This window comes from Vicugna pacos, chromosome 2, assembly GCF_048564905.1.
Source record: "Vicugna pacos chromosome 2, VicPac4, whole genome shotgun sequence".
Classification (NCBI taxonomy): domain Eukaryota; kingdom Metazoa; phylum Chordata; class Mammalia; order Artiodactyla; family Camelidae; genus Vicugna; species Vicugna pacos.
In genome coordinates this window covers 85,401,671-85,428,352 of record NC_132988.1, presented here as the reverse complement: position 1 = coordinate 85,428,352, position 26,682 = coordinate 85,401,671, and the positions used below count along the sequence as shown (strand labels likewise).

Here is a 26,682-nt window from a genome sequence, read left to right as displayed (position 1 = left end):
GCTATAAATTGGAATAATGTAAGAGCAATACTGTTTGCTGGTTCACTGTAAAAGCCAAATTAAATTAACCTAATTCCACGATAGGCTAAGCACATTTAGAAGTCAGTTCAATTCTTCCAGTACACACTGGGGTATCCCAGCCCACTCTACAGGACTGAGTCACCACTGCCTCACTATCCTATCACTTCTGAGCCTGAGATGTAGAGTAAACATTCTCTTCAGCAGCTAACTGTAAACATGAACCCTACTTCTCAGGACATGTGATTTTCAACACACTAAGGGTCATGTCTACTGTGGCCAAGTAAAAGTCTGTCTTTAGAAGTCAAATCTTTCTAGGAATGAAATCACTATCTCAAAGAGATATCTATGTTCCCTTGTTCACTGTTACATTATTGAAGATAACCAAGACATGGAAACAACCTAAGTGTCCATCGATGGATGAATAGATCAGGAAAATCTCTCTCTTTCTCTTTCTCTCTCTTTCTCTCTCTCTCTCTCTCTCACATACACACACACACACACACAAATATTATTCAGCCACAAAAAAAGAGGGAAATCTTGCCACGCACAACAACACAAATGGACCTTTAGGGCATTACACTAAGTGAAATAAATCAGACAGAGAGAGACAAATACTATACGATCTCACTTATATGTGGAATCTAAAAACATTGAATCCACAGAAGCAGAGATAATGGTGGTTGCTAGGGGTGGGTTAGGGGAAATGGGGAGATGTTGGTCAAAGGGTACAAACTTCCAGTTATAAGATGGGTAGTTTTTGGGGATGTGATGTACAGCATGGTGACAATAATTGACAAAACTGTTATCATATACCTGAAAGTTCATATGAGAAGAGTTTATATGTTCTCACCATAACAACAAAATAGTAATCATGTGAGGTAATGGGTCAGTTAATTAACCTTATCATGGTAAATATTTTACAATAATAAATACATGTCTCAAAGTATCACATCATACACCTTAAAATTACACAGTGTTATATGTCAATTATATCTCAATAAAGCTGGAAAAATTAAAAAATAAAAATAAAAAAATTCAAGTCCTTGGTGTCCTAGAGGTTGATCAATGCAGGTGTGTTCCACTGGCAAGTTCACCTGTGTCAGGCTTAAGTAGCACATCTTATCCACCCTGTTTAAACTGTACGTCCAGAGTTAATCTAGGTAGGAATGTATACATAGTATTATAAAGTAAGATGTCTCCTAATTTTAAGAATATATTAAACTTTCCACAAAGTCTTATTGTTTTCACCTTCAGCTGCTAACCTTACAAACTTTCCTAATATAAACACAAATATACAGAAGTGCTTAAAAATGTGAAATCACATTTAAAAGCAAGAAAATGCAATATCCTGAGCCATCATAAATAGAGAAACTAATAAGGAATGAAATGCTGGGTCAATAAACACGCTGAGCAAATATCGAATGAACACTGACTGCATGGCTTCAATTCCCAAAATAATACAGTCAGACACTAACGCTGCAGAGCAGCTAGCCAAACAACGCCTGCTAAAACACACCGTCTTTGTTGTCTGCCTCTGGAATCATGCATGCTGAGAATAACTTCCAGTTACGTCCTCCTAGCGTTCAAATTGACTTTGAGTCAAATCACTGTTCGAAGCACTGCAGAAACCGTATGAAGCCTTTCTAAGTCAATACTCATTTATAGTCAAACACACACATGTGATCACATACGGTGCTGTACCTTAATGAACTCGGAACAACTCCCACAAGTCTTCTTGAGTAGATTTTAAGCTGGCAAATAGGTTCTATGCTGAGCAAGGAAATGTTTCATTTCTCTGAAAACTTCACTCAGTTTCCATCTTGTCAGGGTTTCATTTTCCATAACCAGACGCAGGAAAGGGCAGCAGTGGGCACAAAGGAAAATGTGCACACACAGGATGCTTGGGTTGACGGCGACACAGCCTGCTTCTGAGCAAGCTGGACATCCCCCCCCTCAACCTCCCAGCGAGGCATGACAGGGGACAAGAAGATGCATCAGAAGACATATAATCGGCCTGAGTTGAGCCTTCCCCAATGGAGAGGTCTACACACACCTACACCCACACATTCATGAATGCATGGAAACTTGGTATGTTTTGAAAGTATTTAAGTTTTACATGTAAGTTTTAATGACTTCTCACTCTCCAACAGACCCAGGTTCAATCCATACTATGGGAAATAAGCTTGACACAAAATATAAATACTACTGAATTTGATACGGAATAACACAAATGGATATCTCCGTAAGTTATATCACAGTTCTCATTAGAGGTGAAAATGGTTAGGTTCTATGATATTTAATGGTATATTTCCCCCAAATCAGCACAGCCTACTTTACTGGGATGTTTAGGTATTGTTTTGGATACTACCAATTAATTCAGATTCAAAATGAAATATGAGAAGTCAAAGTATGAAACTATTCTTGAAAATGGCAATTTTCAGTTCCACAACATTGTAACATCTTAGGGAAAGAGGTTGTTTTTTTTTTTTAATTTAAGTTTGAAATGACAATTTCAAGGAGAATGTGTCAACGGAAATCTTTTGAATAAGATGCATTACATTTTACTTTTCCTTAAGATATTACACCCTGTGAGTATTGTGCTATTTTTTAACAAGGCCTTGGCTCTAAGAACATGAATTCTGACAAACAACTAGAGAGAAGTGGCAAGGTCTTTCAACTACCACAACTGGAAAAAAAAAAAACTGCAATAAAAACCTCTAATCCTAAAGGCTGGCTAGCATTCATCAGGCCTCATGAAATTCTAAACAACTCCAAATAAGATGGTTACATCCTCTTCCCAAAGTGCCTTCATTGTTAAGCATGTTTTCTATATCAGTGATGTTTGCATTCTCCATTTTTGTTAAACACTCACCTGCGATCTTTTGCAGCAAAGGTGACAATTCAGACTCTTCACAAAAGACCTGAGCCAATGCTTTCTTCACTTTTTCTTCTGCTTCACTCAGGTCTTTGTCCACTGAGAGCTCTCCACTGACAGAATAAATATATATCAGGAGGACCAGTAGCTCTTCAGGGCTGTAGTCATCATTGGTTCTCTGGTTTGAAGGCTTAATCATGGGCAGCAGCTGATTTAACACAACAGACATCGTTGACTCCCCAATGCTCTGAAACAGAAGCAGGGAATAAGATATATGTCAATCTTGCACCAAGACGTAATTTATGCACTACATCAACCCAGAGAGATTAGCTTGCAAACAAGTCTGTAATGTTGACTGCTTTTTATTTGTTTGTTTCTTGTCCTGGAGAGAATGCTGTAGAAATTTTGGCATGAGAGTTGTTATTTTGAAAGATCCAGTTCATAAAACAAATGGTCATACTGCATATCCTTTTCTATTATCTTACATATTGCTTAAAGAAAGAAGAGCCCCTGCATTTTAAGAATGAAAGTGTAAGCACTTCAGACACTAGAAAGTTTAAATAAAAATAATATATTTGTAAAGGAATATGATTAAAAATAAAATATGCCAGCATCTATATATACAAATGAATGCTGACACTCTTTCAGAGGAGTTATCTTGGATCTTTCAGCATGTTTTTCTAGTAACTTTAAGCTGACAAATATTAGTCAGAATAGCTTTTTTTATAGCAATGAAAAGTCATTTTCTGCTAAATCTGGTAACTAGAGTAAGTAATCAAACTGGGTAATGTCATTTAGGGTTCAAGATATCTTTGGGTAAGTCTGAGGGTAATTCACCTTACAACTTAAAAATAAAGTTGCTTTTAGACATTCCACCAATTTCTTGAGTAACATTTAGCAGAGAATTTAAAAATTCCTCTCATGTGATAATAGTACTGAATTACTAAGTTAGCTGCATAACTTCCAAGGTACTATGTGCATTTCTGGTATAAATTCTGAGGTTTTTGGTGAATAGATATATCCTCTGTTTAAATAGTGTGATTCAATTTCACCTATAATATAAAATAACCCTGTAAAATAAACTTGACTATTCATATTTATATTAAAATCAGGGCCGAATAATCACAACTTCCAACTTTCACATTAGTCATTCAGAAGTGTTCGTTGAGCATCCACCATGCTCCAGGTGCTACTCTGGGTTTGGGGAAAACAGCAGTGAACAGAGCAAACACCCTGCTCTCATACAGCTTACATCCTACTTAGGGGAAAATGGACAATTAAAACATTAAGGAAGTAAAATATACAGTATATTAAATGATGGTAAGAGCTATGGAGAAAAATAAAGCAGGAAAGGAAGATGGGATTTTAGGGTGTCTACATGTTTATGCAGGTAAATATGCACTAATTTAAAGAAAAAGCCATGTTAAGAAGGGAGTGTTGGAATAAAGAAAGAAATATAGAAACCTCTCTCTCTTTCTGAATGAAGCGGACAGGCAGGCAGCTGAATGTGATTCTGTAGTGGGATGACTACCCCAAATGAGCCTTTCTAGTCATTTCCACACCTGGAAAAATCTGGACATATCATCTCAAGGTTAAGGTTCACAATTATATTATTTGGTACATGAGAAACAGCTGTTACCATTTATTTCCACTAAAATCTTGGATGCTCACAATGTACCGAACAAAAATAAAATGGTAAGTCTTTGGAATGTATAAAGTACAAACAAAAAGGAACAGAAAGGAGATTTTACTGTCACATGGTGACAAGACATGATATACCAAGCATAAACGTACCCATTTCTAAAAGGAAATGGGTGGGAGGTTTGAAGACATCCTAGGACTGTCCTACAGCCTCAGGAATCTTTTAAGAGAAACTTCCAAGTGTTTATTCTTTGCTTTACAAGCTGCCAAAAGCAACGTAAAAGAGAGGAGCTGTGTGGTTTGCATGTTTAAAGAGGGGCCATGGGGGGCTGCAGCTTTCGTTTTCCATTTTTTTCCCCCTATCAACGACTTCTTAGATGACATTAAGCAGATTCCGTCATTGTTTTATATCCCATTTCTAAAAAAGCAGGTGTATACATCAAGAATCTGTCCTATAGGAGCCCTCTGATTCCCCAGAGCAAAAAGTTTTTTTAAAGATAGTTATAAAAAGTAGCAAAGGGCAGGGTAATCATCATAATCATTTGCAAAGATTCACTCACTAACATCTGGCCATCAGAGCATCAATTTCAAGTTATTGATCTAAGATATGTCACTGGAGAGCAAAATCCCTCCTTACTGACACTGTAGCTGACTTCTGTTGGCTAGGTCATACTCGTGCATACCAGTTCCTGAAATTACATTTTAACCTGCTTAATGCATCCCAAGAAGTTAATAACTGAATTGAATACAAAGCCAAGAATACTGATCAGTCTTAAAGAGGCATGAGATATGGAGAAATAGAGATTCCACTGAATAGCCAGATTCCAATCCTGACTATTCCACTAACTAGTTTCTTTAACCTCTTTGGATCTCAGTGAACTTCTTAGAATGTCTTCATCTCTAAAATGACATGATCTGACTAGAGAATGACTGAGTTCTTAAGTCATAATTATGCTAAGATCTCCACTTTCACTTCCTTCTCCCTTCTTTCCCCTGCCCTTTAAAAAATATCACCATTGGTGGTAGAAGGTAGTGAATCATATTCTCACTGTTGGCTAAACAGCAAAATATAAATACTCAAAAAAAAAGCTTTACTATAGAAACAAATGTAGATGCAGAAATATTGTAGATACATGTGCAACAGGGGCTGATATATGTCCATGTATTTCCTCTGTCCACTGAGAGGTTCTAGGAGTAGTGATACCCCAGTAGCAGTGAGCACACTCAGTGGTCACATCTTAGTTTCCGGTATCATTCTCCAATAATAGAAACCAGAGATCCTTGGAGAGATGGTCAATTCCAGGGATAGTGCAGGGAAAATACATGAGGAATCTGGAATACCCTGTAGTGCCGGAAAGTAAGGAAGTCCTTTAAAAAATAAACAAACAAATGGGGGTGTGTCAAAAGGACACAAGAGACAACTAGAAGACCTTCAGTGGCCAAAGCTGGAACAATCTGAGCAAAAGAATAATTAAAGTAGTAATGGATTACAACTCAAAGTATAAAATAAATATGCATCATTCCATGCTGATATGAGTAAGTGACTGCATTAATAAAGTCTCCTTAACAGAAGAATTCCAATAACTTACGTAGATACTTTCCCTCCAGGAGGCAGAACTTAATTGCCTCATCTCTTAAGTGTGGGGCTGCATATAGTGACTTGCTTCTAAAAAGCTGTGTATGGAAAGGGGAGGGAGGAATAACTTTACCTTAGTCAGAAGATCAAGGTTTCCATCACCAGTGACAAGCCATATTGATATCAAGTGCCCCTAAGATGATGTGATGAGAATTGCTCCTCCTTTTGTGGTATTTTTCTCCCAAACCCATAACCCCAAAACAAAAACATCAGATAAATCCCAACTGAGGGATGGTCTACAGAATGCCTGATCAGCACTCCCTTAAAACTGTCAAGGTCATGAAAAATAAGGAGAGAATGAAAAACTATCACACACCAGATGAGACTAAGGAAACATAATGACCAAATGTAATGTGATGTCCTGGATGGGATCCTGGAACAGACAAAGGATGTTAGAGAAAAACTAATGAAATCAGACTAAAGTCTACATTTATAATTAATAGTAATATACCAATGTCAGTTTCTTAGTTTTGACAAAATGTTTGAGGATACACAAGAGAGTATGATTTTAACAATAAGGTGAGGGTTTACAGAAATTCTGTATATTATCTTGGCAATTTTTCTATAAATCTAAAATTATTCTAAAATAAAACATTTATTGCAAAGGGAAGAAGGAGAGGGGGAGGGAGAGGAGGAGGGAAGACAGTAAGAGACAAAGCCAGGTACATTTTGATGTCCTTTCTGTGAGACAAAATTCCAAGAAAAATGATTTCAGCTCAGTATGAGGAAGAACTCCTACAACCAGAGCCAAGGTAAGAGACTGACTCAGGAAGAAAGGAATTTCCCGTCAAAGCAAAGGGAGGCAAGGTGATCTGGCAAGGACGAAGCAGAGGGAATCCCACACCACTTTGGCTCAGAAGGTGAACTAGACCTTCCTAGTGCCGTCCATAAAAGCACGGCTCCAGACTAGACACATATCCATTTTCTGATCTTCTCTGCTCTTAATGAAACCTTAACAAGAAGGAAGGAAAACATCAGCGATTCCCTAACACTGAAACCTTCTTAAAGGTAAAAGAAAAAATCTGAGCAGGATGAATACTGAGGAGATGGGAGTAATATTATATGCCTGGGTTTGAATTCTGGCTGTACCACTTATGAGCTGTGTGACCTTGGGTAAGTTATGTAACTTCTGAAAGTCTCAGTTTTCTCATCTATAAAATGGAAATACCACAAATGCCTCCCAAGCCACAGGCATTTTCATAATATTGGGATATTTGCTTTAACTACTTTGTGGTTTAAAATAGAGCAACCCCCACAATGGGACAGTCTTTGTAAGACTCTAACATAAGGGGAGGCCCCCTTTTCTGAGGGCTAATTTTGGGGAAAGCTTTTTCTCTTAATTCTGAGGATAGACAGTAATAGCTTTTGCTTCATAAAGTTATTCTGAAGATGTAATAATAGAAGTAAGTCACACAGCACAGTGCCAGGCACAAGCCCCTGATCACTATTAACTGTCAGTGCTAGTACTACTTTTGCCTCCTACCCAACGGACTCCTTACCCAGAAGTGATTGAAATGCTTGGTATGGGAATGAAATCCCTTCTAGGCATAAGAAGTTAATAGTCTCAGAGGAGGGAGGAGCAGCCTCCAAATACTGAATGTGAAACCACATCTTGGAACTTAACTGCGAAGTTAGTCAAAGGTTAGAGGCAATATAAACATTATTAAATACTGCCATTAAAAAAAGCACACACAGAGTAAACCACAACCAACGGGGGAAAAAAATGGCTTCTTTATAAAGTACCAGCGATTAAATTTCTCATTCATTTCGATACAAACAGGCCTACTAGTAGGAAGGGGAAGACTGGAGCTGTGTCTGGAGAGACAAAACCTTTTTTTAAAATTCTGCAGACTGCAGCTTCTGTTATTTTTGAATGAGTCTCCAGTCACTCCATACAAAAGGCCCTCTGTAAAATGCATGTTGTCTTTTGAAAAGCCAACTTTGGGGCTGAATTAAAACACTTCTGCAAAGTCAGTCAGTCTCCGTGCTGGCTACCTCTGCAGGCATGAGGTGCAAACGGGCCATACGCCGGGTGGCTGCAGAGAGCAGCTGCTCTCCAGGGTGCAGAGCCTGCGGACGCTCAGGGAAACTAAGTCACTCTAAGGTGCTGCAGGAGAACCAATCTCTGCAATTCCTCCAAGCTTCTGCTCAGGCAGGTGCAACGGATGCTGCCAGTGGGCGACCTGGCGGAGTGCCTAAGGCCCTTTTGTCTCCAATTTCACTTGTATTAATGGCCTTTGCCATTCTTGCATTAATACTTGCCACAAGGCTTTAAATTCCCATAATTTAAGTCACTCTGCTTCTTTGGGGAATGGGCTATTCTTTATATGCTCCAGGCAAAGTGCAAAAATGTGAGTTGGTAGGTATAAGGATAATTATTTGCTGCAGTCATGCATTCATCAGCAAACATTTACTGTGTACATACCATGTGCCAGGCACTGTGCTATATTCTGGTCATACAAAGAACAAAGCAACACACAAGATTCAAAGAGTTTACAGGAGACTGGGGATAATTGTAAACAGCCAGGATGATGCAGTGAATAAGTGCTTTAGTGGAGGTATTCATTCACTTTGAAAACACAGCAGAGGAACACCTAAATTCTGGAAGAGGTGGTACCTCAACTGAGTCTTTAACAATCAACATCTAATATCAGGGGAGAGTAAAACTCTGAGAAATGAGCGATGGGATAGGATCCTTCATTCATTCCTTCAGCAAATATTTAATGCACACTGACTAAGTGTGTGGTAGGCAGAATAATGTTCCCTCCCCCAAAGAGGCCCATGCTCTTGTCCCCAGAACCATAAATGTGTTACATTATATGACCAAAGGGACTTTGCAGGTGTGATTAAGATTACAGAACTCAAAATGGGGAGATTATCCTGCACTATCTGGGTGGGCCCAATCTCATCATGTGAATCTTGAAAGCAGAGGACTTTTCCTGGCTGTGATCAGAGAGGAGTGCAATGATGAAGGGTCAGAGAGAAGCTAAGTTGCTGGCTTTGAAGATGGAGGAAGGGGCCACGAGCCAAGGAATAAAGTGGCCTCTAGAAGCTGGAAAAGGCAAGGAAGCAGATACTCCCTTAGAGCCTCCAGGAAGGAATGCAGTGCTGCCATCGCCCTGATTTTAGCCCAGTGAGGCCAGTGATGGGCTTCTGACCTGACAATGATAACTCAGTAAATTTCTGTTGTTTTAAGCCATTAAGTTTGTAGTGATTTACTACAGCAGCAATAGGAAATTAATACAAGTGGTTTATGTGAGATGGGGCGAGAGAAACTCTGCTTCAGGCCCAGAGTCCAGTCAGAGAACCTCGTAAAAAAGTAGGGCTCCACAAATCCTTGCCCAATGACTAAACAAATGAGTATGAATAGGCTCCTAGGGTACCTGTTCCATCTGCGTCACTAGGGATCCAGTGAGTACCTTCGGGGATGTCAGAGAAAGGGAAGGCAGAGAGACACACCAAATTTAAAATTTGCTCCCTAATCTGCTACTTAAATTTGCCTAGAATTAGTCGAAAGCATGCAAGTGCAAAAGCCAATATTTATCAGGCCAAGATAATCATATAGGACAGTGGTTTTCAAAGTGTGATCCATAGACCCGAGATCCCAGAGACCCTTTCAAGAGGGCTACAAGGTTAAAAGTATTTTTATAAAAATACTAAGGCATTCTTTGCCTTGTTGACATTTGCACTAATCATGCAAAAAGGATAGTGGGTAAAATTGCTGGTACCTGAACACAGATCAAGGAAAGAGTCTCCAACCTCTGCTAACAGTCACAGCATTCTTGAGGGCTATGCTATGTACTCACAGCTGGAATTTTTAAAAAAGGCAGTTTCAGTTAAGCAGGCTCTTGATGAAGCAGTAAAAATTATTAATCTTACAAAATCTCAGCCCTTAAAAAAATGTCTCTTCAATACTCTGTATAACAAAACAGGAACTATGAATAAAACACTTCCGCTATATACTAGAGGACAATGGTTGTCTTGAGGAAAAGCACTTGGGAAAGAATTTGAGTCATAAACTGAATGAATTGTTTCTCTCATGCAATACCATTGTTACTTGAAAAAATTTCAGATAGAGAAATTATAATTAAGACTTGGGTATTTGGTATTTGCAAATGATGCAACTGACAAAGGCTTTATTTCCAGAATATATAAATAGCTCATACAGCTTAATAATGAAAAAACCAAACCACCCAATCCAAAAATCGGCAGACCTAAACAAGCAATTCTCCAAAGAAGAAATACAAATGGCCAATAGGTTCATGAAAAAATGCTCAATATCGCTAATGATCAGAGAAATGCAAATCAAAACTACAATGAGTTATCACCTCACATTAGTCAGAATAGCCATCATTCAAAAGTCCACAAATGATAAATGTTGGAGAGGGTGAGGAATGTAGTTTGGTGCAGCCATTATGGAAAACAGTATGGAGATTCCTCAAAAAACTAAAAATAGACTTACCATATGACCCAGCAACCCCACTCCTGGGCATATATCCCAAGGGAACTCTAATTTAAAAAGATTCATGCACTCCAATGTTCATAGAAGCACTATATACAATAGCCAAGACATGGAAGTAACCTAAATGTCCACTGACAGATGACTGGCAAAAGAAGCTGAGGTATAGTTATATAATAGAATACTACTCAGCGATTAAAAAGAATAAAATAAAGCCATTTGCAGCAACATGTATCATCATCATTCTAAGTGAAGTAAGCCAGAAAGAGAAAGAAAAATATCATATGATATCACTCATATGTGGAATCTAAAAAAGAAGAAGAAGAAGAAGAAGAGGACATTAATGAAGTCGTCTACAAAACAGAAACAGATTTGCAGACATAGTAAACAATTTTATGGTTACTGGGGAAAGGGGGTGGGAAGAGATAAATTTGCGAGTTTAGGATTTGCAAACATTAACTACTATATATAAAATAGATAAAAAACAAATTTTCTTCTGTATGGCACAGGGAACTATATTTAATATACTGTAATAACCTTTAGCAAAAAATATGAAAATGAATATATGTATATGTATGCATGACTGAGACATGCTGTACACCAGAAACTGACACAGTGTAACTGACTATACTGCAATTAAAAATATATATATATTAAAGACATGGGTATTTGGCAAATATTTTCTCAAAAATAAGAAACAAAAAAGTCAGCCTGTTCCTTCAGGGAAAACAACTGGCATATTTATTGCTAATGATAAAATTCTGGCTTTGAAGTAAAAATTCATTTTGGAATACTTGTTTGTATCTGCCACTGCCAGATTCTCTATATTTAAAGACGTTTCTGATGAGATCTATGGTAACATGAAGAATGGGATTTTTTTTGGAATTGCACAATGAAATGTGTCAACATTTGGAAGATCTGCATAACTCAATAAGCCAGTATTTTCCAAATGACCAACGTATGATGTAAGAAAATCAGGCATAGGCAAACGATCCACCCGAAATACAGGAAAAATGAGTGGATTTTAAAGGAAAAGAATATAGAGAGCTCAATGACATGGTTTCCAATTCCACATTACAAATTACTTCTAAGAAATTACTACTTGCAGAGTGAAGATATGGTATCAAAAAAACACTACCTGCAAACATCTAAAAAGGCTATCAAAATATTCCTTCCTTTTCCAACTATGTATCTGCATGAGGCTGGATTTTCTTCAAATACTTCAACCAAAACAACACATGGCAACATACTGAATGAGGAGGCAAATACAAGAATCCAGCTGTTTTCTATTCAGTAAGACATAAGAGATTTGCAAAAAATATCAACCAATGCCATTCTCACTTATTTTTTTGCTTTGGAAACATAATTATTCTTCATAAAATACATAATTTATGTTATCTTGTAATGGGTTTGTTGTTATTTTTAAAGGAATTGGTAAATACATACTTTAAGTTTTTCTCAGCTCTAACTTCTACTATAGTAAATACTAATATTTACCAGTTTAAGGATGTCACATCCTAAAGAGAAAGCTCATTATTTTCTACTTTCTCTTCCCCTTGGCATGGTTAAAATAAAGTGCTGGTAAGATAACTTTCACTACATTCCTTGAGAGGAAGGCAAAGCAGCATGGGCTCCTTAAATCAGAGTTTCTCAAAATTTAATGTGCATGTGGATTACCTGGGGCTCTTGTTAAGTGCAGATGCTAATTCACCAGGTTTGGAGTAGGGAGTGAAGATTCTGCATTTCTAATAAGCTGTCAGGTGATACCGGTGCTGCTGGCCAGTGGCCCACGTTTTGAGTGGCATCTGGACTGGATCACTCAACAATTTCTAGACTGCTGTGTGTATGGGAAATAAACTATCCAGTATGAATCACTGTATTGTGGATTGGTATCTCATCTTAATGTAAATACTAACATAACTCACAAATCTATATCTCCAGCCAAATTTCTCTCCTTTGCTCCCTACCCATACAGTCAATTGCCTGTCGGACTCCTCCACTTGTACATTTCATCTGCAAATTTAATTCAACTTATCTAAACTTCCAGCTGAACAAGACAGATAACTTGGACTCTGCTGCAGCTTATCCCTGTCCCTGTCGCATTAGATCAGCCACCAAGTCCTGTTATATATCCATCTCCTCTTCTCTTTTCCTTCCTCTACTGCCTAAGTTGCAATTACTATTATCTCTAGTCACAATTTATCTCATTCTAAACCAAAAATCTGATCTCCTTAAAGTTATTTCATGGTTTCCACTGTCTTCAAGATAAAGCTTTTACATGACACATGCCTATCTTTTACCTTCAGGTCTTAATTATCCATTTATCCTCATCCACCACAAGCCCTTTTTTTACCGGCTACATTTCAGCTTTGCTGAACTATTTGCGTTTGCCTCTGTGCTTTTGTACACGTTTACATCCCTGTCTAGAATGGATTTTCCCTCTTTTCCACCTGGTTTCATGAGTCAGCTAAAGCATTATCTCCCTCGATTTTCCCTGTGTGTTAAGCGTGCCTACTTTGTGATACCTGAGAAGCCTCTATTTCCTTATAACCTGAATTTAAGTGTTTACTCATGTGGAGCTCCCTTCTAAGACAGAAACATCCATGATGGTGAGAACTACATCTGTGTCTGTGGAGCAAACAATTCCCTGGCACTGGGAAATGGTGAAGTCCTCAGTGGAAGTGAAAACAAACTTTCTCTCCCACTGAAAATGCCCATTAGAGAAAAACTATGGTAGAATCACACGATAGAATAGTACACAGCAACGAGAATGACCTATAATTTCATACAACAACATATAGATGAATCTCACAAATACAGTGTTGAATGAAAGAATCCATATAAAAGAATGTGTTTTATAATTCCATTTATGTAAAATACAAAACCCAGGGAAAACTATCTTTATTTTTCAAGTTCCTACCCCTTGAAAGGAGGGAGTGACAGGGAGGCAGAAAAAGCAGGGCTTTCAGGGTTGCTTGTAATACTCTGTTTCTTGATCTGGGTGCTGATTACACAGATGTCTTCTGTTAGTAATTCATTGAGCTGTACTTTTCTAGAGTATTATATTTTACTTCAATAAAAACTTTTTAAAATGCCATTATACCAGGCCACATTTCCTGTGTCCTGGGAAGAACAGAGCTATCTACTTAGAGTTCTTATTACAGATTAGCATTTACCCAAAGCAAGAGCAGGAACATTTAAGAAGCTTACAGGAGTTATCAAATTATCTAATTTGACTACACTTATCTTTGGCTATGGGTAAAGACTAAGGACTTAATTTCAGAGAAAGATGGAAAGAAAAATTTTTAAAGGCTGTTCATTTTAAAACACACATATGTTTTCAGGAGGTTAGAAAATCTTTTGGTAATGTTTTTTTCCCTGTCTCTCGGGAAATGATGTTATGCTGTGCTTCAAACAGAACTGCCAAGTTTAAGAGGCCATTTTCTGTAAACAGGCCAGCTGGGCCGTAAGTTGCATGAAATGAGGGACAAGCTACTTCTTCAGAGAGCAGAACAGAACACCACAGGGAGTTGGCGACTGTGCATCCAACAAAATCTCCAGCCATTTGTCTATATCTGGCCACCTTTAATGATTTAAGAGCTCTCTCTGCCATGTTATCATCAATCAATTATAATGATTGAGCAGCATCTAAAACCCAGAGTTTTTAAAACTCAACTATCCATGACCTAAATTTCCTGCTGGTTCTGTTGGCCCCAGGTTAGGCCAGTTTGTCTGTCATCAAGGGAGCCAATAAAAATAATAAAAACAGGTCAACGCTGGGCTTTCTGAAGCTGTATAAAAATATTCACACTCCTCCAATCAGCGCCAACTCAATGTGTCCACTGTTTGCTTGAGCTCTTGGTAAATTCTGCTCTTAATAACAGAATGTCTCATAGAATGTATACATTACCTAAAAACCAATCTTTTGTTTCTGGTTTGCTTGCTTGCTTTTTAATCTGGCTAAGCAACAATTTCTCAACTCTTAGCAGGCAACTGAAATGATGTCATTTTGCTGACTCCAGCAAAGGAGTGACATTTTGACAAATCAGGGGATATCTAAGAAAATGAAAATATAAATTTTAACTATCTTAATGGTGAATGTGATACTTCACTTCCAAGCATGTGACAGAATTTGAATTTCAGGATCCACAGAACAAAGCAAAGACTACCAAATGGGGAGGAAGGAGAAAAATGTGGTGGAGGCACCCGGAAAAGAGGCTGGCTTAAAGGTTGTCTGTGAAAACCAGGACAGTCAGCTTAAGTACTATTTCAAAACCTTTTGTATCACTTGTAAGAAGTAAGGGTAAGAAGTAAGGAGTAAGAGGGAAAGGGTGCCACACTGTCCAAGGCCTTGAGCTCTCTAATGAAAGTGACCAGCAACACGGAAATTCTATTCAGTAACAAAGCACCATTCCTCACATCTGGGACCTGCCTGTAGAAACCAGTGAGCTCGGTGGAGCTGGGACAGGCCCCAGAAGCATCCCCGCCAGAATCTCAGCAGGCTGGGCCATCGTATTCAGAAGCAATCCTGGAACACTCGCTGCTGCAGAAAGAGGGAGCTTGGACAAACTCCAGAAGACGCCTCGGTGCTGGACTGGGGACCCAGAGGCATAATCATGAAGGCAGCCAACTTGACCTGAGTGCTCTCAACAGTCCTTTCTCTGACTTTGCCCCTCCCTTGTCCCCACCAAGCACTCAGAACTCACTGGCTTCTTCCCAGCACCAGTAACTGAACCATTCCTCCTCTGAGAAACGAGTGACTGGATGGCTGAACCCTTCCAAGAGAATTCTGCCTTTTACGAGAGGAAGAGACAGAATCTAAGAGGAAGTGAGATGACTCTTTATTGATTAAGTTTCTGGTTCATTGGTAGCTTGGCAGTAATTTGTCATAGAAGGCTTTTCTAGAGTTTCTCAAATCATATTTTACAGAAATCAACTCAAGGATACTTAATATTTTTCCCTCCTCTTTTGCAAATGCACTAGTATAGATTCAGAAGGTAAATATCTCATTTCCTTACAGAGACAGTATGAAAGGGTATGAGTTAGGTCCCACTGTACCACTTAAAAGGCATTTAACATCTCTAAGCTTCAAAGTCTCAGTAAAAAGGAGGATAATATCATATGCCTCACCTCAGACTTTTAGTTCATAGTCAGACTTCTATGGAATATAAATGAGATGAGCATTTTATAAACTCTAAAGCAGTCTGTACTTGCTTTATTACCACATTTGTTACTATTTTATTACCTCCTGCACCAAAACCATGCTTCTGTTCAGAAGGAGGCCTGGTATACCAGATGTATTATGTGCTACCAAAGATTCAGCTGTTCATTGCCCTCCACCCCCTGGACTTGGCCACTTGTTGAGTGGAGTGCCTGGGCCATCACTGCACTGCCTCATCTCTGCACTGCCAACTCTCTCGTGAGACAGGAGGGAAAGGAGATAGAGCACAATCCTTAAAAGAATGACATAGCCATTGAGGATACAACATGAACTGGTTAGAACCAGCTAGGCCCAAGATGGCAGAATATTTGACTTTCAGTAGAACTTGAGCCTCATTACAGGCTCACTGTAATATATCAGCATGCCAAATGACACACCCACAGGTACCAAGACAGTCCCAGGCTAACCATAAAAGGCCAAAACATTGGCAGGGTCCAATGCCTGGAAATCTCCACCCCCTTCTCCAAAACAGAATAACCCTCCTACTCATTAGCATATGAAATTACCCAGCACATAAAAACTAACCACCTCCACAATTCAGAGCTGCCTCTCTTGCCTTCTGAGATGGCCCACACTCTGTCTATGGAGTGTGTATCTCCCTGAATAAATCTACTTCCACTTAATTATGGATCACTCTTGAATTCTTTCCTGCATGAGAATAAAACCTACTCTCTGGCAATACTCAGACTTCCTGGAGGACAACCTGACACGGCTGTCTCATCCCCACCACAGTGGAGGTCACACAGCAGTGTGCCTACTTCCAACCTAACCAGTCCATGGAGGCTCTGGCTTTCCTCACAGCCACCGAGAGGACCCAGAAAACATCGCCTGAAAGAAAGGGCAGTTAACACTCTTGAAATAAATTTTAAGACCAATGAAAGGCAAGGAGACTGGGAAGAAGTGACATAAATTCTTTACGCAGCTTCTCCCCTACAAACAATCTGCAGCAGCAGTAGTGCTACACACAGCGACAACCAACTGTGTTTCTTTGGGAGGCAAAGGCCAGCACAGTAATGAGCCCTCTTGTATTTGTTTTACTTCCTTCCCAGACTTATTTTCCTTTTTCCCTCACTCTTGCTGCTGTGGGATTCCATATCCTTCCCCCTTTTAAAGCATTATATACATTTTGCCTCAGACTCTGTTTCCTAGGAAAGCAAGGTACAGATAACTAGAGAGGCCACAAAGATGAATTAAGTAATAGAAGGTTGATACTCCTGAACTGTTTGAGAGAGAGAGTGCGTGTGTGTTGCAGCTATGAGTGTGTACTTGTAAAATTTTTGGAATAGAAAGTCCTTGAGGAAAGGGGAAATCTCTGCCTATATTTATGTAATCAATGAAAAACAAACACTAACCAGTTTGATGAAAAAAATGATCTAATTTTTATTTTAAGGTTGATGGAGTCTTAGTGCCTGGGAGATTTAGAGTGCAGTGAAATCTACACTCCTTGCTCTGACCAGCACAGCCCTCCAAGATCAGGCCTGCCCCCCTCCCCACTTTTATCTAGTACCACTCCTCTCCCCATCCCACTCATCCCTCCCTTCCTATAGTCTGCTCCAGCCACACTGTCACCAGTCAGTTCCTCAGTTACTCCAGGCTGTCCCTGCATTGGAGCCTTTGCACTCCACTTGGAATGGTCTTTTCTAGGTCTTCTCATGGTGGAAATTCATTGACTGCTGAGAAAGTTCTGTCTCATCATTCAGGTTTCAGCTTAGCTGTCCACTTCTCAGAGCTGTTTTATTTCTTTTTTCTTTTTTTATGCATGTCCTTTATTTATTTATTTATTTATTTATTTACTTAGTGGGGGGAGGTCATTAGGTTTATTTATTTAATTTATTTATTCTTAAGAGGAGATACTGGGGATTGAACCCAGGACCTCATACATGCTAAGCATGTGCTCTATCGCTTGAGATATATCCTACCCCACTCAGAGCTCTTTTCTGCTGTGTAAAGTAGCGTGCCTTCTATCCACTATTGGTCCTAATCACTTTTTAAGCCATTATATTATCTTCACAGCCTCTAGTACTACCTGAAATTTTCTTAATTATTTAGTTGCAAAGGTTGTCAATAAGTAATTGTTGGATAAATGAATAAATTCCCTTACTTTGACCTTTCGGGAGTCAGATCTGCCCGTGACCATTTTGAGTAGAAAACTCAGTGTTGGACAAGTTCTGTCAAGTACATGTTACCCAGGGAAATGACAATGATTCTTCTGGACCCCTGAAGTGTCGCTAATCCAAATTGAGCTGTACTGTAAATGTAAAATATATGCCATATTTTGAAGACTTAGTGTAAAAATTTATAAAAGGATGAATATATCTCATTGGTAATTTTTAATTATATCTTATTGAGATATAACATTTTGGATATATTTTGTTAAATAAAATACATTGTTAACATTATTTCTCCTCCTTTCTTTATCTTTTGATATAGCTATTAAAAATTTAAAATTAGATAAGTATCTTACATGGTAGCTCACATTATATTTTTATTGGATAGTTCTGCTCTAGAGTCCACTACTTTCACCAAACTTCCAACTTCAAAACTAGTACCAGGTATTCAATATTTATTGAATTTAATATAGTATATATCTTCACATTTAATTTTAATCCCTAAAAGTGATATCTTATTATCTTCATTTTACTGACAAGGAAGCTAGGGTTTAGAGATGGAGTAAATTGCCCAGCAGAGAAAACCAAGTACACAGAACACCCAGACCACAGAATAATGACTCCCAAAGATGTCCAGGTCCTAAACCCCAGAACCTATGGTTATGTTACCTTACTTAATAAAAGGATCTTGAGATGGGGAGATTATCCTGGATTACTCATCTAAGCCCAAAGTAATCACAACCTGGATTACTCATCTAAGCCCAAAGTAATCACAAGAGTTCATATAAGAAGGCAAAAGGGTCAAAGTTGAGAGAAATATATGTGACAACAGAAGCAGAGGATACAGTAATGCACCCTGAAGATGGAGAAAGGGGCCATGATCCAAGGAATGCAGGCAGCCTCTAGAAACTGGAAAAGGCAGGGAAATGTCTTCTTTCCTGGAGCCCTCAGAAACAATGCAGTTCTGCCCACATCTTGATTTTAGCTCTGCAAGATCCATTTCAACTTCTGGCATCCAGAACCGCAAGATAATAAATTTGTGTTGTTTTAAGCCACTGTGTGCTAATTTGCTATAGCAGCAACAGGAAATTAATAGAGAAGGCAATCATTAATGCAGAGTCAGGGATCTGGAACCTGCTGAGCATTCTGGATTGCAGCCATGGTTGAGGGATAGTAGTCAGGAAATAGCAATCATGATCCTAACTATGATTTTAGTATATGAATTCACCCCCAAGGCAAATGAGACATACCTAATAAGCCTATTTTAACAATAAAAAATAAAGCATATTTATGTAACTTTTTTATAAAAGACTTTTTTTAGAGCTGTTTTAGGTTTACAACAAAATTAAGAGGAAGGTACAGAGATTTCCCATATATCCCCTGCCATGACACATGCATAGTTTTCCCCATTGTCAACATCACTAACCAGAGTGGTACTTTTTTTCTTAACCAAGAGTGAACCTACACTGACACATCATAATTGCACAAAGTATACAGATTACCTCAGGGTTCACTCTTGGTGTTGTACGTTCTCTGGGTTTGGATAAACATGTAATGACTTATACCCATCCCTATAATATCATCCAGAGTATTTTCACTGCCCTAAAAATCCTCCGTGTCCTGACTATCCATCTTTCCCCCAACTCTTTACCTCTATCAACAACTCATCTTTTTATTGTCTCCATAGTTTTGCCTTTCACACGTCATAAAATTGGAATCACACAGTTTGCAACATTTTCAGACCAGCTTCTTTCACATAGTAATATGCATGTAAGTTTTCCCTGTGTCTTTTCATGGTTTGATAGCTCATTATTTTTAGAACTATTTATTATCATTATTATTACTATGATTTTGCACAGATTATTTATCCACTCACCTGAAGGACATGTTGGTCATTTCCAAGTTTTGAGTGAAAGCTACTATAAACACTCATGTGCAGGCTTTTATATGGACAAAAGTTTTCAACTCCTTTGGGTAAATACCTAGGAGCCTGATTGCTGAATGGCATGACAAAAGTCGGTTTAGTTTTATAAGAAAGTGCTAAACAGTCTTTCAAAGTAGCTGTACCATTTTGCATTCCCACCAGCAATGAATGAGAATTTTTGTTGCTCCACATCCTTGGTGTTGTCAGTGTTCTAGATTTTGGCTATTCTAATAGGTGTGTAGTGCTATCTCATCATTGTTTTAATTTACATTTCCCTGATGACATCTGATGTGGAGTATCTTTTCATATGCTTATTAAGTAAGCATCTGAATACCTTCTTTGGTGAGGTGTCAGGGCCTTTGCTCCATTTTTTAATTAGGTTTTTGTTTTTGTATTATTGAATTTTAAGAGTTCTTATAAATTTTGGATAACAGCCCTTTATCAGATGTGCCTTTGGCAAATATTTTCTCCCAGTCTGTGGCCTGTCTTTTAATTCTCTTGGTATTGTCTTTCACCTAACAGAAGTTTTTAATTTTAATAAAATCCAGTTTATCAATATTTCCTCCATAGATTGTGTCTTTGACATTGTATCTAAGAAGTCATCATCATACCCAAGGTCATCTAGGTTTTCTCCTATTTTATCTTCTAGGAGTTTTATTGTTTCGCACTTTACATTTAGGCCTATGATCTATTTTGTGTTAATTTTTGTGGAGGTATATGTTCTGGGTCTAGATTCAGTTTTTGGCATGTGGATGTCCAGTTGTTCCAGCAGCGTTTTTTGAAAAGACTGTCTTTGCCACTGACCCTTTATCAAAGGTCAATTAACTATATTTATGTGTATCTGTTTCTGGGCTCTCTGTTCTGTTCCATTGATCTATTTGTCTATTCTTTCACCAATACAACCCTATATCTTGATTAGTGTAGATTTAAAGTAAGACTTGAAGTCAAGTAGCATCAGTCCTTCAACTTTGTTTTTCTCCTTCAATATTGTGTTGGCTATTCTGGTCTTCTGTCTCTCCATGTAAATTTTTGAATCAGTTCTATAAACATTGGGGTTCATGTATCTTTTCAATTTGGAGTTTTCTCCAGATATATGCCCTGGAGAAATATATAGCACAGGGAACTATATTCACTCTCTTGTAGTAACCTACAAAGGAAAAGAATATGAAAATCAATATATGTATATATATGTATGACTAAAGCATTATGCTTTACACCAGAAACTGACACATTTTAAACTGACTATACTTCCATTAAAAAAAAAAAGAAAGAAAGCTATGAGGGGGACTATGCCTAGTCAGATAGTAAAACATACCACAAAGCCTTTAAAATTAAAATAATGTGGTACTCACATATTAATAAACAGATGAATGTAACAGAATAAGCAGTCCAGAAACAGACCCAACTACATGTACAATATGTAAATGTGGCATCTCAAATCTCTAGACAAAGAGAATCTTTAATAATAAAGAGTATTGGGGCAACAGGATAGCTGTGTGGAAAAATAAAATTGGACGCATTCCTCACACCATACATAAGAATAAATCCAAAAATATAAGAGATCTAATTGTAAAAAATAAAACTATACAAATACTGAAAGAAAACACATGAATTTCTTTCTGGTTTAGTGTGGAAAAAGATTTTTGAACTATGACTCAAGTCAAAGGCAGATAAATTTGACAAATCTAACTACATAAAAATTTTAAATTTGCATGACAAAAAGCACTACAAGCAAAGTCAAAAGACATGACAAGCTGGAATATATGTTCGCAATATATATCACAGACTAGGTATTAATATCCCTGATTACTGTAGAACTTTTAAAAATTAAAGAAAAAGTGAACAAAAATCGTACAGAAAAATGGCCCAAAGACATGAATGGACAATTCACAAAAAAGATATAAACATGATCCTTAACCATATTAAAAGATGTTCAGTTTCACACACAATATGATAAATGCAAATTAAAATTTCACTGAGATACATTTATTGTGCGAATATGGTCAAGTTCCTAGAGGTAAATATTGTAACACAGTGGGGGCTGCCCTACAACTGGGTCTCCCTGGAGTTTTTAACTCTCAGAGTTAGTTCTTCACACTGAGCCTCCAGCAGCTTGTCAGTTACAGTCTGGGTCTCCCTCCTTGGCACTGGTCCTTGTGGCAGTTTCCACTGTGAGCCTCTGCTCTGGGAAGCTACAACTCCCTGCATTTGTCTGTGTGTCGCTTCAATCTCAGGGGTAGCAGTTCACCCTCCTTTCTCTTGCAATACAAGGAGAGCTGCTGATTTTTTTAGTCTGTTTAGCTTTTTGTTTGTCAGGCTGGAGTGGCAACTTCTAAGTTGTGGAACTAGAAACTGGCAGTCTGTTTATGTGATTTTTATTATCCTGATCAAAAAGTTGTATCATTTAAAAAAGCCCACATGATATTCTAAGGGAATGCTTTGAAATGCTGAGCAACTCATTCTTTGGAGATACCCAATTAATATTGCTACCTTTGTGCCACAGGTGGCCACACAGAAAAGCAGAAAAACAGAGATGTTTAGCCAGACAGATGTTTAGCCATACATGGTTACAAATCCCTGTTTTGCCAAATGCCAAGTAAGTGACCTTGGACAAGCTACGTTGACATCCAAGGGCTTCAACAGCCACATCTAGAAAGTAAGACCTACTTGAAGAATTATTTTAAAGATAAATATAAACTACATATATGAGATGGTGGATGTTAACTAAATGTAGTGTGGTAATCATTTCAAAATATATGGAAATCAAGTCACTATGCTGTACGCCTTAAACTTACACAGTGTTGTATCTCAATTATATCTCAATACAATTGGGGGGAACAATATAAAAACAATATAGTATGCAAAGCCAATGCTCAGCAAGTGAAATGTATTATTATTATTACTACTATCAGTCAGTCTCAAGGCCTTGACCCTTGCTGTCTCTTCATGGAACACTTTCCCCTAGATATCTGTGTGGCTGTGCCCTCACCACCTCAGGTCTTACTTAAACGCCTTTTGTCAGTGAGCAGCCTGGTAAACTGCAACAGTCCTCACCTAATCCAGATTTACTACATCCCCCTTCTCTGCTGTACATTTCGCTACAGAATTTTCACCATCTACTTACTACATGTTTTATTTACTTACTTTGCTTATTGTCTGTCTCACCTTACTAAAATGCTCAGTTACTGTCTGTATTGTTCATTGCTATATCCCCAGTGTCTAAAACGCATATGACACACAGTAGGAACTCAGTTTGTTGAATGAATGGATGACTGAATAAATAAAATCTCTGAAATGATGACCCTAAACACAATGATTTTTTTCAAGTCATCTTTTCTCATATACGCTTTTCCTCCTGTAGTCAAAACAAAACAAAACAAAACAAACAAAAAACCCATATAGCATAAAATTTGCCATTGTTAAGTGTACAGTTCAGTGGCACTAAGTACATTTCATATTACTGTGCATCCATCACCATCATCCATCTGTAGAACTTTTTCGTCTTCTCAACTGAAAACCTATGCCCATTAAACAATAACTCCCAATGCCCCCTCCCCCAGGCTCCAGAAACCACAACCCTACTTTCCGTCTCTAGGAGTTTGTCTACTTTATATACCTCATATAAGTAAAATCACAAAGTACATACCCTTTTGTGTTTGTCTTATATTTCACTTAACATGATGTCTTCAGTGCTCATGCTAAAGAATATTCCATTGTGTGTATATACATTTTTTAATCTATTTATCTGTCTATCGACATTTGTGTTGTTTTCACCTTTTGGCTATTGTGAATAATGCTGTTATGATCATTGGTGCATCAATGCACTTTTCATAGAATGTTAAAACAGAATGAGGCCTTAGAGGTCATGACGTCTAATCTCTGCAAATATGCCAATGTCCTTTCTTTGCCTTAGTGGCAAAAAGAAAAAAAATCTGTGGAGCAAATTAGCTGCTTGAAGAATAGAAATCATCAGTTTGGCACTAGTAATACCTAATATATTTTGCCTTATGTTTGTAAAATAGGCCCATTCTATGGAAAGGTACACAGAAAGATATGCAGGCTGGATGACATAATGGAAAGAGAAAATCTGAAGTTACAAGAAAAAAAATCATCCAAGACAAACATAAAGTAATTCTCTAGCTTGAAAAAGATAAAGTTCCTGAAAATGAGGGGGGAAAAAAGGATTATGGTGACCTGAAGCAAAATAAAGTTCTACTCCTGCCCCAGATGGTGCTATATGAACCCAGGAAGCAAGGTGGAGCCCATGCCAAGGCAGCCAGCAATTAAGACTTGGCTTGAAGATAGTAGAAGGACTAGAGATCACATTCTGAGGATCAGAAGTTGCTGTAGTATTAAAGATGTGGACTAAGAAAGAATTTCCACACTAACCAAATTTGTAACCTAGGTCTACATAATATAATCAAACATTTACTGGGAAAGAGCGGGGCGGGAGTGAGTGTGAACAGAAGATACAGAGGAGTTGTGATTTTGTAAAACATTAACTTAATGGCTTTTACTCTTTATAAGAAAACAAATGTGCTATACTATTAATCAGCTCTTCCTCTGAAAAATCTTTCTAACCTGCTCCATTTAATAATAACTTCTTTGCTTGAAATTCCTCACCTTCCTTCTCTAGTTGGTAATTCTTACTTATTCTATAGTATCCAATTTATATGTCTTCTCCTCTGTGACATCTTCTCAGACTGGCGAGATTCTCAGCATCACATAGATGTTCCCTCCTATCCATCCCCATAATACTTTGTATCCTCTTCTAGAACTTAGCCCATGGCACTATAATTATTTGTGTACATGACTTTTCTACTTGGCTATCATGTCCAAGGTACATGTTTCATTTATTTGTGGATTACTATCCCCTGGTAACTAATCCAGCTGGACCTGAATGATGATGGGGGAAACAGCACTAACTTACAAAGAATGAACAAAATATTTTGCAGGAACACTAATATGACCAAAGTATAAATAACAAGTCAAAGAATTCCAATCTTGAAATACAGCCAACTGGCCAGTTGCTCCTAGGCATTTACAGATGCTACCTATAATCTGGTAAATAAACCAAGACACTTGATTTGGATTTCAATTGTGTTTAAAAATTATGTAAAATTACCTAGTACCCTAGGATAAAGACAGTGCCAATCCTAAGATTTTGCATTAATTACAGTGTCCACCAAAACCAAGAGGAAAAAGGAAGAGTTCCTTCCTCAAATGGGACTAATCTCTGAAACATGCAATGTTTACCCTGTGAAAGCATTTCATTATTCAAAATTCGCAAGATTAATAATGCCATATGTTTTATTTTCTTAACAACACAGATTATTGGTGGGCTATTATTAAAGGTGGACTACAGTATCCTGGAGTAATACTGGGCTAGATACTATCTATGAGAAGCTCTCTTGCTGAAATAATGCATGCACAAAATACAATCATACATAAATGATAATAAACTTACTTTTTAAATTCATTGCTGGCTTGTAAGAAAGTAAATGAAATCTGTACAGGCAAAAAAACTAAAACATAGTTTTATGTTAAACAGTCAGCTAAAATTAGACTTTGGATAACGAATCAGCAGAAAGCTGGTGTTGCCTTGGGGAAATTATTGGCTTCCGCATAGGAATCCAGAAATTTGGTCTTGGACCACTTTCAAGGTGAAAGAGCTGAATCTGCACATCCTATGTTAATTCGGGACACTGAAGCAGGCTAAAGCAGTTGCAGACTGGGAGTGTCCTTAGTGACCCTTAGTTCCAAGGGAGGAGTCTAACCAAATCATCTCTGAAGGAACACACTCCTGATTTAGGTCTGCAGAATTACCAAAGATTATCCTACCAGCACGTTCATGGGAGAACCTGGTGCTAAACCATTCGTAGACAATTTGTTTCTGGGTTGGGGATCTCATACGTAGCAGAGCAGCTCTCTTGCTGCGATCTATTGAAAGAGAAGGGTTTGAAACCGCGTAGAGAAGAAAAAGGAAAAAAAAAGTTATCCTACCAGAAATGTGCTCACAACCCAAAACCATAGAACACCCAAGGAAACAAGCCATGGAATATTTAGCACACACAACATTCAGTGGATTCAGATCCCAATGACTTCAAGACTGGAGTTACCAATTAAAGAATAGAATCTGATTATATATGTAATGTTCCAAGAAATAAAAGATGATAAAATGTTAAAAAGTGGGAATAATAGGCTATCAAAAATAACCTTAAGTTTTTGAAAAAAGATAAAACAGAGTTTTTAGAAAGGAAAAATACAGTATTTGAAAATTAAAACTCAAATGCTGACTTCAAATATTAAAGAGGAAAATAGTGAAGTAGAGGATAAATCTGAAGATATTACCATAACTAGGACAAAGAAATAAAAGACAATAAATCTGAAAAGAAGGTTGACTAAGAAGGTCTAAAACAGGTTTAACTGGAGTCTCAGAGCGAAAAAAATAAAGAGACAAAATACTAGAATAGAATATATATGAGAATTTTTCACAACTGAAGAAAAACATAAATCCACAGACACAGAAAATACAATGTACACCAAGTAGGGCAAATGGAAACAGATCCATAGTTAGACATTGGAACAGTATAATAAAATTGTTTTAAAAAAATACAAACAGATACACACAAACACAAAACTGAAAAGAAGACAAAGAAAAATGGATTACAGTCAAAGAAACTGACATTACAGTGACTACAGATGTCTCAATAGTAACAAGAGGCTGGATAAGGAAGAATAAATAATATTGTCGAAGTCCTGAGTATAAGTCATCTTTGGGCAGTTAGCTCCTATTA

At 37.8% G+C, this 26,682-nt stretch overlaps 1 protein-coding gene across 2 annotated transcripts in view; it reads right to left on the bottom strand.

The window, feature by feature from the left end:
* The window catches only part of SCFD2 (sec1 family domain containing 2), a 351,298-nt gene that overhangs the window by 212,012 nt on the left and 112,604 nt on the right, over positions 1–26,682 (bottom strand). For both annotated transcript variants that reach the window (XM_072943848.1, XM_006198127.4), the window contains one exon: positions 2,894–3,143. In XM_072943848.1, the coding sequence (XP_072799949.1) occupies positions 2,894–3,143 (250 nt within the window). The remainder of the gene's footprint in view (positions 1–2,893; positions 3,144–26,682) is intronic.